The sequence below is a fragment of the Rhinolophus ferrumequinum genome, chromosome 8 (genome assembly GCF_004115265.2).
Source record: "Rhinolophus ferrumequinum isolate MPI-CBG mRhiFer1 chromosome 8, mRhiFer1_v1.p, whole genome shotgun sequence".
NCBI lineage: Eukaryota > Metazoa > Chordata > Mammalia > Chiroptera > Rhinolophidae > Rhinolophus > Rhinolophus ferrumequinum.
Genome location: NC_046291.1, coordinates 54,978,795 through 54,995,796, shown reverse-complemented (window position 1 = coordinate 54,995,796; position 17,002 = coordinate 54,978,795). Strand labels below are relative to the sequence as shown.

At 39.2% G+C, this 17,002-nt stretch overlaps 1 protein-coding gene across 2 annotated transcripts in view; it reads left to right on the top strand.

Moving 5' to 3' along the window:
• NOSTRIN (nitric oxide synthase trafficking) overlaps positions 1-17,002 on the top strand; it is a 52,617-nt gene that overhangs the window by 17,935 nt on the left and 17,680 nt on the right. For both annotated transcript variants that reach the window (XM_033112798.1, XM_033112797.1), the window contains exons 3-8: positions 3,096-3,179; positions 5,894-5,956; positions 6,156-6,237; positions 8,463-8,525; positions 11,032-11,130; positions 16,268-16,393. In XM_033112798.1, the coding sequence (XP_032968689.1) occupies positions 3,096-3,179; positions 5,894-5,956; positions 6,156-6,237; positions 8,463-8,525; positions 11,032-11,130; positions 16,268-16,393 (517 nt within the window). The remainder of the gene's footprint in view (positions 1-3,095; positions 3,180-5,893; positions 5,957-6,155; positions 6,238-8,462; positions 8,526-11,031; positions 11,131-16,267; positions 16,394-17,002) is intronic.

Genomic DNA, 17,002 nt, shown 5'->3' with positions numbered 1-17,002 from the left:
CCTACCATGCTCAAGCCAAAGCCAGCAGAAATACTGGGACTCAGAAGTAAAGATGGCCAGGCTCAAAACAGGAGAGCAATAGCTCACAAGTGAACAGGACCCACTCTCTTTTTTGTCACCAAATCCCAACTTTTTCCCCCAGGTAAATCTGATTAAGTGAAGGGTTTAAAGAAAAGTTGCACTTCCTTCTGGGTTGTCCTTTCTGTTTCTGCTTAGCCTCTAGGACACCTTGTACAGCCTAAGAACATTCTACAAGTGAAACTGAACTCTGAGGAGGAGGCTGTGCCTGGAACCATTAACCTTTCCTGTTAGAAGCCATTCTGAATTGTTCTGAAGCTGCTAGATGAGCAAACTGTGGATTCTCCACCACACACACACACACACACACACACACACCTTGCTACTTCTATATGTTCAGGGTGTTCTGAATGTTTAGAGATCCTTTTGGATATGTAATACTACTCATAGTAGAATAAATAGTATTTATTGAGAACTTGTTTGATGCCTAGCTCTGAGCTGAGCACTGCAAATGCTTCATCCTATTTAATGTTTTATGTGCTGCAGCCAAGAAAGAATGGAATGCTGGGAAGGAAAGTCCTAACAAGCTATCTGGTTAGCAATGGACTAAGAAAAGGTTTATGAGCCTAGCTATTCCAAGTGCTAGAAAGCTGTGTACTCTGACATCAGGGCTGAGTACAGCTCAATCTTGTAGGAACGCATCTAAATCGTTGCAGTTTCAAGTTTACAAAAGTGGTAAAATGAGATTCGTTTTATAGCAGACATCAGTTAAAAATTCTAACCAAGATCTGATGGAAAGTTCATTCATACAATCATTCAAGATATACACACCTGTTATGTGCCCACCACTCTTCTAGGCCTAGAGATATAGCAATGAACAAAACAAATTCTTGATGCTCACGGAGCTTATATTTGAGGGGCGTTCATAGAGGGATACTGAAAAAATAGATGATGCAAGATAGTGATAAGTTCTAGGTCATAAATAAACCTGTAAGAGGATAGTGACAAAGAATGCTTTTAGATCAGGTAGCCTCTGAGGTGGTGACGTTTGAACAAGTCCTGTTGGTGTTTACATGAAGGAGAATGTCATATGGGTCTGTAGCAGAAGGAGTATACAGCAGAGGCCACAGCAAGTGCAAAGGCCCTGAGGCAGGATGGTATTTGGCCACTAAGCAAGAGTAGAGCAAGCAAGGGAATGACTTGTAGGAGGGAAAATAGGAGAGGGACCCAGGGGTCAGATCATGCAGGTCAGTAGCAATCGTTCCACTCTTAGAGCCCCTCTTATGCTTGGGTCATTACTACATTTTAATCATCATAAAACCCCCTGATGTAGGTTTAATTACTCCAGTTTAATGTTGCCTAAAGCCACCCCCACTGAATGGCAGAGGTGTCAGGATTCTCGAGCATCCAAGTTCGCCATGAGTGGTGGTCTCTCCCAGATTGCTCCTGACTAGCACGCTCTCTTTCTGTCCATCAATCAGAACATGTTCTTAGAGCAGAGAAATCTATTTTAAAATGCAATAAGATATGTATTTAACAGCTTCATTATTCTAAAATACTTGCCTTAACATTTCCTCACACTTGGGCAAGGTCGGATACCAAATGGGTGTTTTCTATACCTTGGCGTTAACATGTCTCCTACAATGGTCTTCTTTTCTTTCAGAAAGTAATAAAAATAAATTAGAGCACAAGTGTACTAACAGGAAAAAATAAATAGAAATTTAGCAGTAGATCAATAACCCATGATCTCTGGATTCCATTTTACAAAAGAGAGCTCTCTGTCCCTGTTTGTTCTATAACACTGAGTCTAACTTTCGTTAAAAAATGCAGGTATGAAGTTAGCTACTGGAGAGTTCTGGGACTGTGTTGCAAATGAAATGAAGTGATAGATAATTCTAAAGATATTTTATAATAAAAATAAAATTAAAAAACTGAAAAATATTCAACAAAAACTCTCTAGTCTGTATTAAGATGGAAAACAATATAAATTGAACTTGATTTTCTACGCTTTTATTATCATTAGTGAAAAGGGAGGAGATGAATAAGAATGCGTCTTTATTTTATTTGTAGGTGGGCCTGTAAGTAGGACATGGTAAAACCAGGTTAAGATGAGGGTGATTCAATCTATCTAACAGAACCAAGAAGTTGTCTTTTGGAGGGCACGCCCAGATTCCCCACTGAGTCTTCTCCTGCATAGAAAGTAACGGATATTCATTTTCTAAATCTGGTGTTGGCCACCCCAACACCTTCCCATTAGAAAGCTACTGCTGGCTTAACTCTATCGTAATTTATTATTTTATTGCCAGCTATTATAACCTAGAGCTAATCTGATAGTACTAATGTCTTAAGGATAAGTAGGACACTTTTCTGTTCCCTACTTAGATTAGTTGCTAAGGCTGTCATAATAAGGTACCACAGACTGGGTGGCTTAAACAACAGAAATTTATTGACTTGTAGTTATGGAGGCTGGAAGTCTGAGATCAGGATGTTGGCCAGGTTGATTTCCTCTGAGGGCAGTGACAGAGAATCTGTTCCAGGCCTCTCTCCTAGCTTCTAGTGCTTTGCTGGCAGTCTTCGACATTCCTTTGCTTGTAGATGCATTATCCCAATCTTTGCCTTCATCTTCGCAGGGTGCTCTACCTGTGTCTGTCTCCATGTTCAAGTTTCCCCTTTTTATAAGGACACAGCCATACTGGGTTCAGACCCACCCTGACGACCACATCTTAACTTGGTCATCTGCAAAGACCCTATTTTCAAATAGGTCCACATTCACAGACTCTAGGAGTTAGGACTTCAACATCTTCGGGGGTCAGGAGGAGATATAATTCAGCCCATAACACTGGTGTATAAGGAGGTCAAATAAAAAAAAATTCCCTTTGTAGGAGTCTCCTAGATACCCTTAAAGATTATGCCTAAGGAAAAGAGGATTCTTATAGTAAACACATACTCTTTTCCTTATGTAGGCATTGTATTGTCAGCCTGAGCTCTCCTTGTGTGTGTGTAGTGGTGGTGGTGCTGGGGGGCGGGGGGTTGCTTGATTTCTGGCCAGCGCTTCCTAACTATCTCTTTGCTAACAGGGCAAACTTGGAGTTTAACTATGCCAAAGGACTTCAGAAACTGGCAATCAAGTTGACCAAAGCACTACAGAGCACAAAGAAAAAGTAAGTATAGGAAGAGGCAGGCAAAATAATTCTTAAAAATAATAAAAACTGATGTGTTCAATTCCAGCTTCCTCTTCCAAGTGTGGTAGGTATACAATGTCAAATATGGCTTCCTGTCCTTGGGCACGTACGACGTGCCACGCATTGTGTTAAATGCTTTTATAGATGCTTCGATTTAATCTTCACAACCTTTGAGAAGTCTTATTGTTGTCCCTTTTACAGACCAGATCTTGAGGCGTGAAGAATTTAAGACACTTGCCACAATCACAGAGATAATGAGTTGTAGATCTGGACTCATTCCATGTCTCTATGCCTCCTAAGCCCATGTTCATAATAGGCCTCAGTGGTGATAGTTAACTTGGGAAATAGTGTTAAGTTGGAAGCTCTTGGAGCCAAGAAATGTGAATCCTGCTTTATCTCAACTCTATGACCTTCAACAAGTAACCCAGCTTCTCTGTGCCTTGATTTCCTCCACTGTTAGATGAAGTAATGATATGAGCTCCCCTGTGTGTACGTATGTGTGTGTGGGGGGAGGGGTGTATATTAAATGAGAAAAATGTATGTAAAGAGATTAGCATATTGGGTGCTGAAAAAATGTTGGTTCACATTTTCCTCAGTACATTTCAGAATGAAGTCGATTCCTTCTTTGGGAGCAGAGATGAAAGATGTTGATCTAAAAATGGTCCATTAGTGATAATTTGTTATGAAGATGCTTGACTATGCTTGCATGTGTCACCCTAGACTGACAGTGCCATTGCGAAGGCCTCTTTTGATGGTGAAAGAGAGAGGAACAGAAGAAAGGAAGGCTTCCTCCTTAGGAGGCTATTGCTCCTTCGGCTTCACCTGTAATAGCAAATATTGACTTTGAAATTGCTCTGACTTTTAGCTTGATTTTTAGGATACTATTTTAGTACACGACAAAGGAACCAGTAGATCACAGTGGCTGAGTATAGACTTTATTTAGAATGCCTGGATTTAAATTCTAGCTTTACCACTTACCAGGTAGCTGAATTAGGACAATTTATCTTACCTCTCAGTGTCTATTTAAAATGGAAATAAAACCTATCTCATATAATTGCTATGAGGATTAAATCAGATAATACAAGAAGTGTGTCTGCCTGAGACAGAACCAAAGCCCCATAAGTGTTCATTACGACTTTGATTATAATTACCTCCTAAATAATGAGAGATATAGGGGTGTGGGGGGTGTCTTATGGGGTTGCAATCCTGCTGTCCAGCATGGTGCCCCCAGAGAGCTGGCATGTCCAGAATGCTTGGTTAACCAAGATTAGCACAATATTTAATAATAAACATTAAATGAACTTTTATCTGTACCAAAATCTGTGTTAGGTGCTTAGATAATCCAAATTATTTATATTTTAAGATACCAATTAAGTGAGGGTCAGAGACATCAAGTGATCCTTTCAAGGTCACACAGGAAGCAAACGGGAGCATATGGATTCAGACAGACCTCTTTGAAGACAGTGCCCCGGGCTTCCTGCTCTAATATCCAGGTCCTCTGATGGGCAAATGTCAGGTTCTATTCCCAAAAGTGTGCCCTGACTTCCTTTTTAAAAAATTAACTCAATTGAGTTTTAATTTTCATGCAGTTAATTTTCATGCACCCACTTTAGGCACGTGGTTTGATCGATTTTGACATATGCACGAGTCGTATACACTATGTAGCCACCACCAAAATCTACACAGAGACATTTTCATCACACAAGATTCCTCATGTCTGTCTGCAATCCTTCCTCCACCCAGTCACAAGCAACCACTGATGTGCTGCTGTCAATGCATAGATTCGTTTTGTCTTTTCTGGAATTTTCTATAATTAGAAGCATACAGTAGGTACTCTCTGGTCCTGGTTTTGTGCCTGGCTTTGAATATGCAGAAACCCTGGCATCCTTTGGTCTAGTTCTCCCATTCTCTGACAGCAGGGTGTACCCTAAGTCATATGAAGGCAAAACCTCTGCTCCACCCTGATTTTAGTAGGAACACCAATCTGTCTGCTCCCCATCCATCAAAGTCTACACAGGCTCTGTCCTTCAGGTTACTGATGCAATTAGGTTTATTGTTTGGACTTTTGAAGGCTGCTGTGAGCTATGCCCCTTCCGTGGGAGAAAATGGCATCACACTCCCTAATCCTCCGTCTGTGCTGCTAGGGACAGGGCAGTGCCATCGTTTTGTTAAACTGAGATACTGCTCACAAGACCATAAAATATCTGTGCTGCTGCCCTACAAGCCAGCAGGGAACAGGAGCCAGACCCCAACCCCAAGAGCAGCACACAGGACACCACCAGGGCTCCCAAATCCTGTCATGTAACTTCTCTGAGCCTCGGTTTACTATCTGTGAGATGAGAAGCCTCTAACAGGGAGGAGAGGCTGTCCCCACAGGCCTCCTGCCCCTAGCATGCTGTCCCCTGCCTGTTCTAAATGCCTTCTCACCCTCGGCTACTGTGTTTCCCTGATTTTCTACAGATGTAAATTGGAAAATTTAAATCAAAATAAAAACTGATTAGAAAAAAGCAGTTTCTGTAATGACTATAGAGCACATAAATATGTTGGCAGCATTTAATCCTACGGAGAAATTGAAATAAGATTAGGAATGTGAGTGCCATTACTGAAGACAATGAATCAGAGGTGACGTTTTCTTTCTCAGACTTTACTGGGAAAATGACACTCCTTTGTGCCCCCTTTGTTTTTGCCTCCAGCTGTGTCATCAGTGCCTGGTCTTGGGTCTCAGAAGGCATGAAATCTGCAGCAGACCTGCATCAGTGAGTACTCCCACCCCAGGCTTGCTCTCACCCCAAAGGGAGTTGTGTATTTAAAGTGGGTGTGCCATGAATACTCCACTTCAAACTTGCCCTGAATAGATATCCCAGAACCCAGCATTTTATTTCCCCTCAAAATAATTTGGAAAGTAGACATAAATTCTAATACTATAGTTGTGTGTCTCTTATGTTCTATTTCCAGAAAACTTGGCAAAGCAATTGAGTTAGAAGCAATAAAACCAACTCATCAAGTCCTGAGTGTACATGAGAAGAAGAGAAAATCAGTGAGTCAAAATCTTTTTTCTCTGTTTGTTTAAGGAATATTTCCGTCTTTGGCCCAAAGAACACAAGGTAATCTAAAAATGATACTATGCTTCAGGAATTTATCATAAAAATAAAAACAAACCCCAATATGTATGTACAAGGATGTTTGGTATAGTGAAAGACTGGAAAATTCTTCATTGTTCAAAAATAAATTATGGTACATTCAAGCAATGGAGTACTATGCAACCATTAAAAATCTTATCACAGAAGAATTTAATGACATGGGATTTTTTCCCCCACTATATAGTGTTAAATAAAAAAGCAGGATAAAAACAAATCTAACAATATAACCTCAATTTTGTAAAACAAATATGTGTATATACGCATAGAAAACAACCTGGAAGAGCCTCTCCAGAATGTTAATAAGAATTATCTCTAGATAGTGGAATTAGAGGTTATTTTTATTTCATTTTTTTGTATTTTTTTTGTATTTTCACTGTTTTTCAATGAATAGATATTATTTTTGTAAATGGAAAAATTATAAACACATTTTTAAAAAAGAAATGCTTCTCTATGCTTATCAGCTTGGGGTTAGGTAAAGGCAATAATAGGTATAAGTCTCAGATAGGCTGCAAACTGAAGAAAATAAACAGTTCTTGTGAAGACACCTGGTCGTTTTGCATAGTATATTCTATAGTCATTTTTTGTATCTTTCCTGCCAGAACAGTTTAATTTGTGTTCTTTTTTCTTTTTATTTGTGTGTCACGTTAAGCCCTTTAAAATATTTTTTCAGGTAACATAAAGGGGTGTTTAATAAATGCTACTTAGCTCTGGTTGGGTGGGGCCACTATTTCGAGGCCAGGGGCAGGCAAGATGTTCTGAGGCAGTAATAGGTGGTCCTTGTGACGGGAAGGGGCTGTGGCTAAGGGCAGTGGCAAGTGACCACAGCCAAATAAAGCAGTTCCTGAAGGGAGTAAGTGAGGAGGAAGAGCGGATTTGTAAAAGCCCCGATGAAAGAGAAAGAAGACCAAAAAAATTGTATTCAGAGTTACTTAAACTAAATAAGGAAACGGAAGTATTTGTATAGACATGTGTGTTTTTACCAGAATAGATGTTCTACTCAGGGCGAGGGTGATGGAAGAAATTTACAGTAATTACTAGGAAACGATATAATTATCTGCTTTTGCAAACCTACTTAATAAAAAGCAAACACAAATCTATATTTCATCAATTAATGTTTCTCATACCACATTATAATATGATAATTACTAGCATTTCCTTAGTACGTCCCATCAGTTAGTCACAGCGCTATGATCCTTATCACAGTGCCTTATGTAATTAATGCCATGATCTCCCCAAACTGCTGCTCCAGCTCATAACCTTCTTTGCAGTATTGCCCCTCCCCGCTGCACCCCCACCACCCGACCCACTTTCACACAAAAGATAAAAGATGAGAATTTTATTTCAAAACAGTGAATGTGTTCCACATTTCAACCACATATATAGAGTAAAAAGTGGCATAGAGCATAATTTTTTTTTTCATTCTATTTGTTACAATAAAGCACATATTCCAAATTTAATCAGCTGGAAAAAAATTAAAATGTAGTGTTGCTAGATCTCAGAGTGGTTGAATAATGGCTGATCTGTGGGTCGGGATGAAAGTCAATGATGCAGGAAATTAGGTTCTACCCTAAATTAAGTCTGACCTTCTTGGGGAGAAGGGAGGTTGTCTAGATTCAGTTTCATCATTACTATTACCATCCCCTTAGCTGTTTAAAGGAGGAAAGAAAGAGTTAATTTTGATTAAGAATTCAATCTCTTTGAAATTAAAACAACATTCACTTCAGGAGCAATGAAACACTTAGTGTTGCTAGGACTGCTACTCGGACTGTTACCGATTCCCATGGTCGTAAAGTTTGGGCCACATGGAATGATGCTGAAGAGGAAGTGATGGGACCGGAAATGATACCAAACCATGCAAGATCCTTCTGCACAGAGATTGTACATATTTATGTTGTTTTTACATAGTTATATATTAGAAATAACTATTTTACCAAATGCATTCAGGCTAAACTCTGTCAAGAGATTCTTGACAGGGGAAAGATTGTTTGGCTACTTTACTCACATGTCCCCTATAGGATTTTGAAATTTCTATGAATTGTGATAGTGATGGTGCTACACTTAATAAGCCAGAACTGTGACTCAACAAAAAGGAAATTTTTTTTTTTATTTTTCTCTTCAATAGCTTGATAACGAAGTTGAAAAGACAGCAAATCTTTGTATTAACAACTGGAATCAACAAATTAAGGCAAGTAACACAAATATCTTTTGTGTAAACTCAGTTTTTAGAATTGAATTTTTTTGCTTTTGCACAAATGGGATAGGGTGTTTCAGTGTTAGTATTTCTAACTTCTAACTGAAGAGGAAAATACTTTCTCACCCGAGTTATCTTTCAGCTCAACCAAAGAAGAGCAGGACTCTAAATATGGTTATTTATAGCCAACACTTCCATTGCATTTATTGCATGCCAAGTGTTCTATAGTTCATATTTAATCATCACAATAACCCAGTGTGGTATGTGACCTTGCATTGTCCCGGTTTAAAGATGGGTGGGGAAAGTAAGACACAGAAAGGTAAATAATTCGCCTAAGGTTACAACGCTGGTTAATGACTGAACCAAGTGTTACAAGTCTTTGGGCTCCAGGGTCACTGTTTTAACCATTACACTATGCTGACTGCCTCTCTGTGCAATTTGTAACTTAGAGCAAGTGACAAATGCTATCTGCGTTTTGGTTTTATCATTTATAGAAGGATTTGTGATCTTTGTCTCGTCAGTGAGAGGAGCAAAGTGAGAGGTGGGTAGCGATATGTAAAAGGAAATGCACGCATTGATTCCACAAATGTGTGCACCACACTGTGTATACTAAGACACAGTTCTTGTTTCCAAGTAATTTTAAATTCAGTTGAGAGATAGCATATGTGCAGGAAATAGTGAATGAATTTCTAAGAAGAGGAGTATGATCTGGTGTGAGGATTTAGAGCATATCATCAAAGGTTCTTAAGTGGAGAGAATAACAGATGGAACCAATATATATGTACAGAAGATTATTCAAGAACAATCCAGTTGAGAAGGAATTCATTTTGAATGGACTAGAGAGGGAATCTGCCAAGAAAACAGAACGATCCTCTTTGAGAGAAGTTGTGCTCCAAAAGTTGAAATTCTCCATTTTCATCTCCTAAGTGTCAGTCTCTGAAGAGAACTTCCCCAGGTAGACAGCCACCAGTGCCAAATAACCAGACATGCTCTCAGCAACAGGCGGCCCCATCTCAACCCCTAGTGTTGCCACTGAAGTTTCAGCTGAAACTGAAGACTCCATCAGATTAGACATTAATCATAAATATTTGAGATAAACGAATTTCTGTACCCCTGATAGTAGTACTGATAAAAGTATGCTCAGAAGAATCACATTTATAATAAATATTTAAAAGTCTCATATACAATACCCAGTCATTTGTTCTTAGTTTTGCTCTTGATTTTATAAGCTTTCTTAAACAGAATTTGTTTTTAAAAATCCATTCTCTAAATATTAAGCTTTCATAGGAAATTCAATATAATGGACCAAAAGATAGAAACCATGCTCAGCAGCTGCAATTACTTTCAAAAACAAAAAGCATCTTTTATTATTTCCCAGTTTCCACCAACTAATTTTTTCCAAATAAAATGATTTGATTTTTTATGAAGTGACAGAGAAATTAGAGGACATAAAATTCTTGAGCTATAATAATTTTCTCTCCAATTACAGTTCAAAGGATTCAGCATGTCAGTAGTGGAGTACAGTCTGTTTTGGAGACACAGATGAAAAGTCTTAAAGGAGCATAGCTGTTACCTCACGCTCTCATTTATCTGCAGGTCTATGACCAACTGAAGAAGAGGGTCTAGGAGTTTCTCGTTCTTGAATTTCCTTTTGTAGGGGCTTCATATATTTAGAGACATTCAGAAGGCTTTGCCTTTGATTCCTAAGGAAAGAGAGACCTGAGCTTTTCTCTTCATTTGTCTGGTTTTACACTTCTTGCGACCTTGAGGTGAAAAACCCAACAGTCTTTCAATCAACCCCGTTTGAAACAGGCTGAATCGAATTCAAACCAAATTCTGGTTATTTCCTCTCTGAAGCATCGTCTCCTGCCAACTTGGAATTGTGTAGAAAACGATTGCCTGAATCATAACTCACTCCGAGGTTTGAGGCATCGACAGAGTAGGAGAACTTTGAATGCTTCTTCCTTCCCAACTTCCCCCACCTTACCGCCTTCCCACAAATGCAGGGCATGCCACCAGCTGCCAGGTAAATGCCCAGATCTCAACCCTGGCATCAGGGAGCAAATTTCCCCTTTGCTGTAAGTTTTAAGAGAGCATCTTAAAACAACCTCAGTTGTGCCCCAGGTTGACTTAAAGGAATGATACAGGCAGTCTTCCATGTTTGTTATGATATTTTTTTCTGTGGTAAAGCCATTCCCTTCCATTATGTTAGCTAGAATAATATTGTGGAAGCTTGCAGACCATCAGTGACTTAGCAAAATGTACAACCCTCTTGAGTGTATCCAATATAATGAAAAAATATACAGTGGTTCTCCGGGAAAAATGTTAGCCGCTGTGATAGTTAGGCAGATTTTGAGGGCAGGGCAGAAATGACGATCTGAAAATACACAATCATTCAGGCTAGCACATGAACATTAGCTTGTTTTAGAACAGAGGAGTTTGTCTCTTGATATTATATTCTGCTCGCTTTTTTTTTTTTTTGGTATTTTTTTTACTTTAGGCCAAAAAGAAATTAATGGTGATTACCAAGAAGCATGAAGCACTTTTCCATCTTGTAGAAAGCACCAAGCAAACCATGACTGAGAAGGAGAAGCAGAAGGTAACCTGTCATGGCCATCTGGGTGTGTGTGGCTTGGAGACTATGGCTCCCTGCCCTTTGCTATAAACATGAGAAGTGGCTGATTACCTTACCATGTGGGGTCTCTGCAGAGCCATAGTGTGGTAGAGCAAGAGAAGGGAGTCTAAACCATTCCTGGTCTACATATATTTTTAAAAGATATTTATTGACAGGTGACAAATTAGACCAGTAGTGTCCACATTTTTTGATAGAGAACCGTATTAAACATCTCTCAGCTCACACCCTAAATAAGTAAAAATATGTATATACACACACATATATACATATTATATAATATGTAGTACTTTATATATTATACCGATATGTCATGAACATCATAAAACACAAAAAAGTAGAAATGTTTGAAGGATGAGATAAAGATAAAATCTTATTTCAAATGATTACTTAAACATCATGTCTTTATATAATCATCAAGTGTCAAAGCCAGGCAAAATATAAACTTGGGGCAAGGTTCAGCCTCAACCCTAGTAAATATAAATTCATATAAATTCTAATAGTCTTCTTGGTAATTTTGAATGTTTTGGTCACTGTCTTGTCAGATGTCCCTAGACCATCCCAGTTTTTGCCTTTTCACCTGGGTGATGACACACTCATAACTGAAGCAGGAGAAAGCTTCAGCTCCAACATTTTCTTGTGCTTTCCTTATGCTTACATTGTTAGTCTTAATGTCAAACTACAGCTTCTTGGCAGAAATCTTTTTAAGAGATTTGTGCATTTTGTGTGTATTCACCTGATTGAAGCTACATAATAAATCTGTAAATCCTCTTGACCCAGACTCACGCCAATGGCCGCGTGTCCCAGGATGTGAAAAGTGAAAACCTGTGTGAGGGCTTATGTGAGCTTTTCATGTTGTCAAGTTCCCACTCACCCTCCAGGACACTGCAGAATCCACAACTATCAATGTGCACCCATGTCGATTCATACATTAAATAAGAGTAAGCTTTAGGCAAAAAGGAACCCAAGCAATATTCAAGTACAAGCAGAGAATCAAATTTTTTTCTGCCTGCACCCCTGTAGACTATCTTGCAGCACACCTCTGGCGGTATGTGCCACAGATTGGAAATCTTTGAAATCATCAATATCTTCTTTAAAAGATGCAATCCCCTTAAGGAAATGCAGGCAGCACCACTACAACCCAAAATATTCTTCAAAAAAAAAAAAAAGAAAATTGGCATTGCAAGTAATGCTACCATTTCATCTCACGAAACTATTAGTTGAATAAGTTAAATTCATTATTAGCAAGCTTTTACACGGCTGTTATTTCTTCACATGTCAATCTTCACAGTTTGAAATGATCATAACAAGTATTCAATAATGAGACAGCTTCCGAGGAGGTGAAACCACAGTGTGTTAAAATGCTAAGCGCCAGGACCTGTAGGCAATCGAAGCCCACATTAGAAGCTCTTCTTTATGGATGGCAAGGAATAATGAAATAAAAAGCACAGGCAGCTAGGTGGTGAATTTCCTCTTCCTTCCCTCACTAGCAGTTTCTCTGGGAGGCTGAAGACTCCATAGTCCTCCTCTACCCTCCAGCTGACCCTGTAGCCACAGCCCCGGGCTGTCCTTGCATCACAGACTCCTACCATCTTCGTTGCTTTGTCTGATGGCTTTTGCTATTTTTTTAGTCCTAAAACTAAACTCCTATGGCAGCATTCATTCTCACATCTGACACAGAGGTGCCCGTGATCTCCAGCCTGAGCTGAGCTGCTTCTATGCTGCTCATCGAATCTTCCTGCTTTTCTGCTCAGCAGTCGTTGTTCTCACCAGAAGGTGATCTAAAGCTCCATTCTCCCCGCACCGCCATCCTCACCGCCCACTCTCAGTAGATAATCTTGTCTCTTATCTCACAGAGGAAATAGGAGTCAGCACAACCACCTCCCTACGAAAGTCATACGTGCAATGGAACAGGCCAATTCTTCATTATGTGCTCCATTTCCCATCCCATCCCACCTCTCACAGATGCTTCTCTTGATTATTTCTCTCTCCTGTATCTTGGACATACTCGTCTCCAATAGTTCCTTTCCATCAGCCTTCTCAACTCCCCCAGTCTTGGGAGATTAGGGAGAGTCAGGAAGACAACTTTCCATGGCCTGATTCCTATTCCTCTCCAGATAGTATCATCTCTCCTTATTTTTACAATAAGTTTTATTGAAAGAGTTTTCTGTGCTCTGTCTCTACTACCTCATCTTCTGTTCACATTTCAAACCACCCCAAGCAAGCTTTCTCTACCATTCTACTAAGAGTGTTTTTGCCATCGCAAACAATGTCTTCCTTATTGCTAAAGCCAACACTCCTAAGAACTCTCCAGTTCTTACCTTATTTAACTTCTTGGAAGCAGTAAGTATTGTTGACTTCCCCCTTCCAGAAACGGTCTCTTCTTTCAACTTCAGTAGCATCTTACTCTTTCGGTTTCCATTTCTGGCAATTTTTCCTTAAACTCCTTTCTGGCATGTCAAACTCAATATCATAAATTGGAACCATCACGCCCATCTAACAAAAATAGTCTTTATTGCTGTGTTTTCTATATCTTTGAATATCACCATCCACCCTATCCTCCCAATGCTGACTCTTAAACCAAATACTTTTTGAATTTATCTCCTTGTATTTATCTCCACTGCCATTACTCTCTCCCAGACCACCAGCATCTTTGGCTGAGATTACTTTAACTGACAAAGTGGTCTCCTGACTTTCAGTGTTCCCTCTTCCTATCTATCGCCCATACACAAGCCAAGATGACTTTTCTGAAACTCAAATCTAACAAGGCTTCAAAGGCTTCCCAGTGACCTCAGAATCAGTACAAACTCCTTTATGTGGCCCTCATGTGGCCCTCCCTGACTTGACCCTTGCCTAGTTTTCAGCATCATCTTTTGCTATTCTCTCTCTTAAACTGTGTGCTCCCACCTCACCAAAAAATTTTTTGGTATCATGCTACATGCACCAATTCCTACTTTCATTTTAGGTTTATTCACACAAAGATTATTTCTGTGAGCATCCACTACATGCTAGGTCTCACTATGTGTCATTTTAATTCCAAGGCTAGTTTAGGTGACTCTCTTGTGTCCCAGTGATACCTAAATGCTTATATCATCCTGGGATCTATCACATGGGATAATAATGTCCTGTATGGGTCCCTCACTAGAGAAGAAGCCCATCTAGTTCTATTTTCTATTCCCAGAGCTGATTACATGATATACCATGGCACTCAATAAATGATGACTGAATGAGATGCTTGTTCCAAGAGAAAGATAAGAGGAAAGAAAAAGCATGCAATCTTTGACAAATTTTAGTAGTAAAGTTTTCTGAGAGGTTCCTTAAATAAGAAGATAAGAGTCTACATTCTTCTTTTGTTTTGATTTTGGATTATTTGTTGTAAATTTGTTGAGTAGAAAGTTCTAGACGATAGTTACATAGTGTAGGCTGATGAACGTGAGTGATCGTCTCACAAGTAACTTTGTTCTCATTGTTGGGGGTCTGAGCATTTCCAATAAGAATTTAAGGACAATGATTTAGCAAAGTATAGCCATGGCACACTTTCTGCCCTTTCATTAAATTGTTATCAGATTAAAATTCACAAGCTCATGTTTCTATAGATGAATGTGGTCCATTACACTTGATAGACAAAACCAATTGTGTCCTGTGTAAGTCATACATCAGAGCCGAGGGACAGTTGAATGGCTAGCATATCAATTGGAATAATAAAGTGAGTGGTGTTAATATTCAGAATTTTGGATGAATGTTCTTCATTACTGAAACATTAGTCAAAATGTCCTTAAACATAAAGAGGGTCATTTCTTAAAAGCCTTTGTCTCTGTCCTTGAAACTCTAAACTGCTTAAGTTGGAGGGATCCTTGGTGCTCCTTCAATTGTGGTTTGAGAACCATTTGCATCAGAATCATCTGAAGAGGTAGTGAAAATTCAGATTTCTCAATCCCACTACAGAACTACTGAATCAGTACTGCGACTTCTGGGACCTTAAACATCTGCAGTTTTACAAACACCCCAGATCATTCCTAGGCATATTAAAGTTTGAGAATTTTTCACTTAATACAACTTTTTCCTTTCTCAGAGATGTGAAATTACTTGTCTAAGCATTTTGAAAATCAATTTCAGCTACTCTGGTCCAGAGAGTATTGTATTACTTAGATTTTCCAGAAGATTTCACATCAGAATGGCCAATTTTGGTAATTGGCAAGAGGAGTCTCTTTGTGAAGGAGCAAATCATTGGAGAGCAGGAAAAAAGGAAAGTATCTGTTAAACTTACCATAACTTGCAGTGAACTCCTCGAACTCTTCACTAGTAATATAGGTTGGTGCAAAAGTAATTGTGGTTTAAAAGGTTAAAAATTGCAAAAACCACAATTACTTTTGCACCCACCTAATAGTAATAATAATTGAGGGCTAGCTCAGGTGTCGGGCAGTGTGCCACATGCCTTACCTGTATCACCTGCTTGAATCCTCACAGCAACCCAGTTAAGTAGGAGCGTCACCATCCCTATCATAGAGATGAAAAACTGGCCATGAAGGTTGAGTAACTCACCTGCAGTCAGAACAGGGACTCTCATCCGGAAGTTTGATTTTTAAATTACACTGCAGAGTTTACATACTGCAAGCAAAGTCAGGTTGTTGGACAGGATGATAGCCAGGTCTAAACCTAGCTCTAAAAGTGATATAATTACACGCGTCTCTACCTGTCCTGGTAAGAAATGCTGGGGCCTGAAGGATTTACCAAATAAGACTGCAGGAGTCATTAGTAGATCACAGTGTTAGGTGGAAGGTTCCTGATCTCACTTCTCCTCACCTGCCCTTTGGCCTCCTCCTCCGTGGGATGAACGTGGGCTCATCACATCGTATTTAAGGACCTCTCTTTCCTCCTATAAAACTTTGCAGAAATTATACTGAAAGGCCCTTCGGTTTCCTTTCAGCACTGACATTCCTTTTTTCTGAGAAAGAGCTTTGATTTTGTCCTCTGTAGCTACTCTTTATGACGTCAGTTGGGGGATGGAAACACATCATCAGGATGTGTATAATTCTTTACGTGGAATTACAAAGGGCTTTCATAAATGGGTTAATGAATATGTGACACTGATATGTTACTGTAGCTCCTCAATAAACTGAAAAAATCAACGGAGAAGTTGGCAAATGAAGACGAAAACTACTACCAAAAAAACATAGCTGGCTGTTCTACCAGGCTGAAATGGGAAAACACACTGGAAAACTGCTACCAGGTAATCGTGCATCCGCATTGTTTTTCTTCTTCCATGGAGCTTTGTGTGACCTTGAAAATGGAGATCAGATCTATAGTTACATGACCTGATGATCTCCGTCCTTGATTATAATCCTGACTCCTTTTGATACTTTAGACAAACCATGTTACTTCTCATTGTTTCAATTTCATCATGGATACAACCACCAGTGGATATTTATTGAGCATCATTGGCCAGAATTGCCACTCCTAAATTCTCAATGAACACAGCAGCACTCAGCTAATTTCAAAAAACTGCTGTGAAAGTACAGTGTGAATGAAGACAAGTATTGAATGCTCAGAAATGAGTTTTAGGCCTGAGAACTGATTCACACCATATTCACTTATGGAATCCTTTGTATGCCAGGCATTGTGTTGGGCATTGGAGACATATAGCAATGAATAAAGTACCATCTAGCTCTCAGGATGTGCACAGTTTAGCAGCAAAGAAGACATATTGAGAAAGAATGGTGGCAAATCGTCCAATAAAAATCAAAAGATATGAACAAGCAAATCACAGAAGGGAAAAGCAAATCACCAATAAACATGTAAAAAGATGCTCACTCATTGGGCAAAAATTTAAAAGTGATGA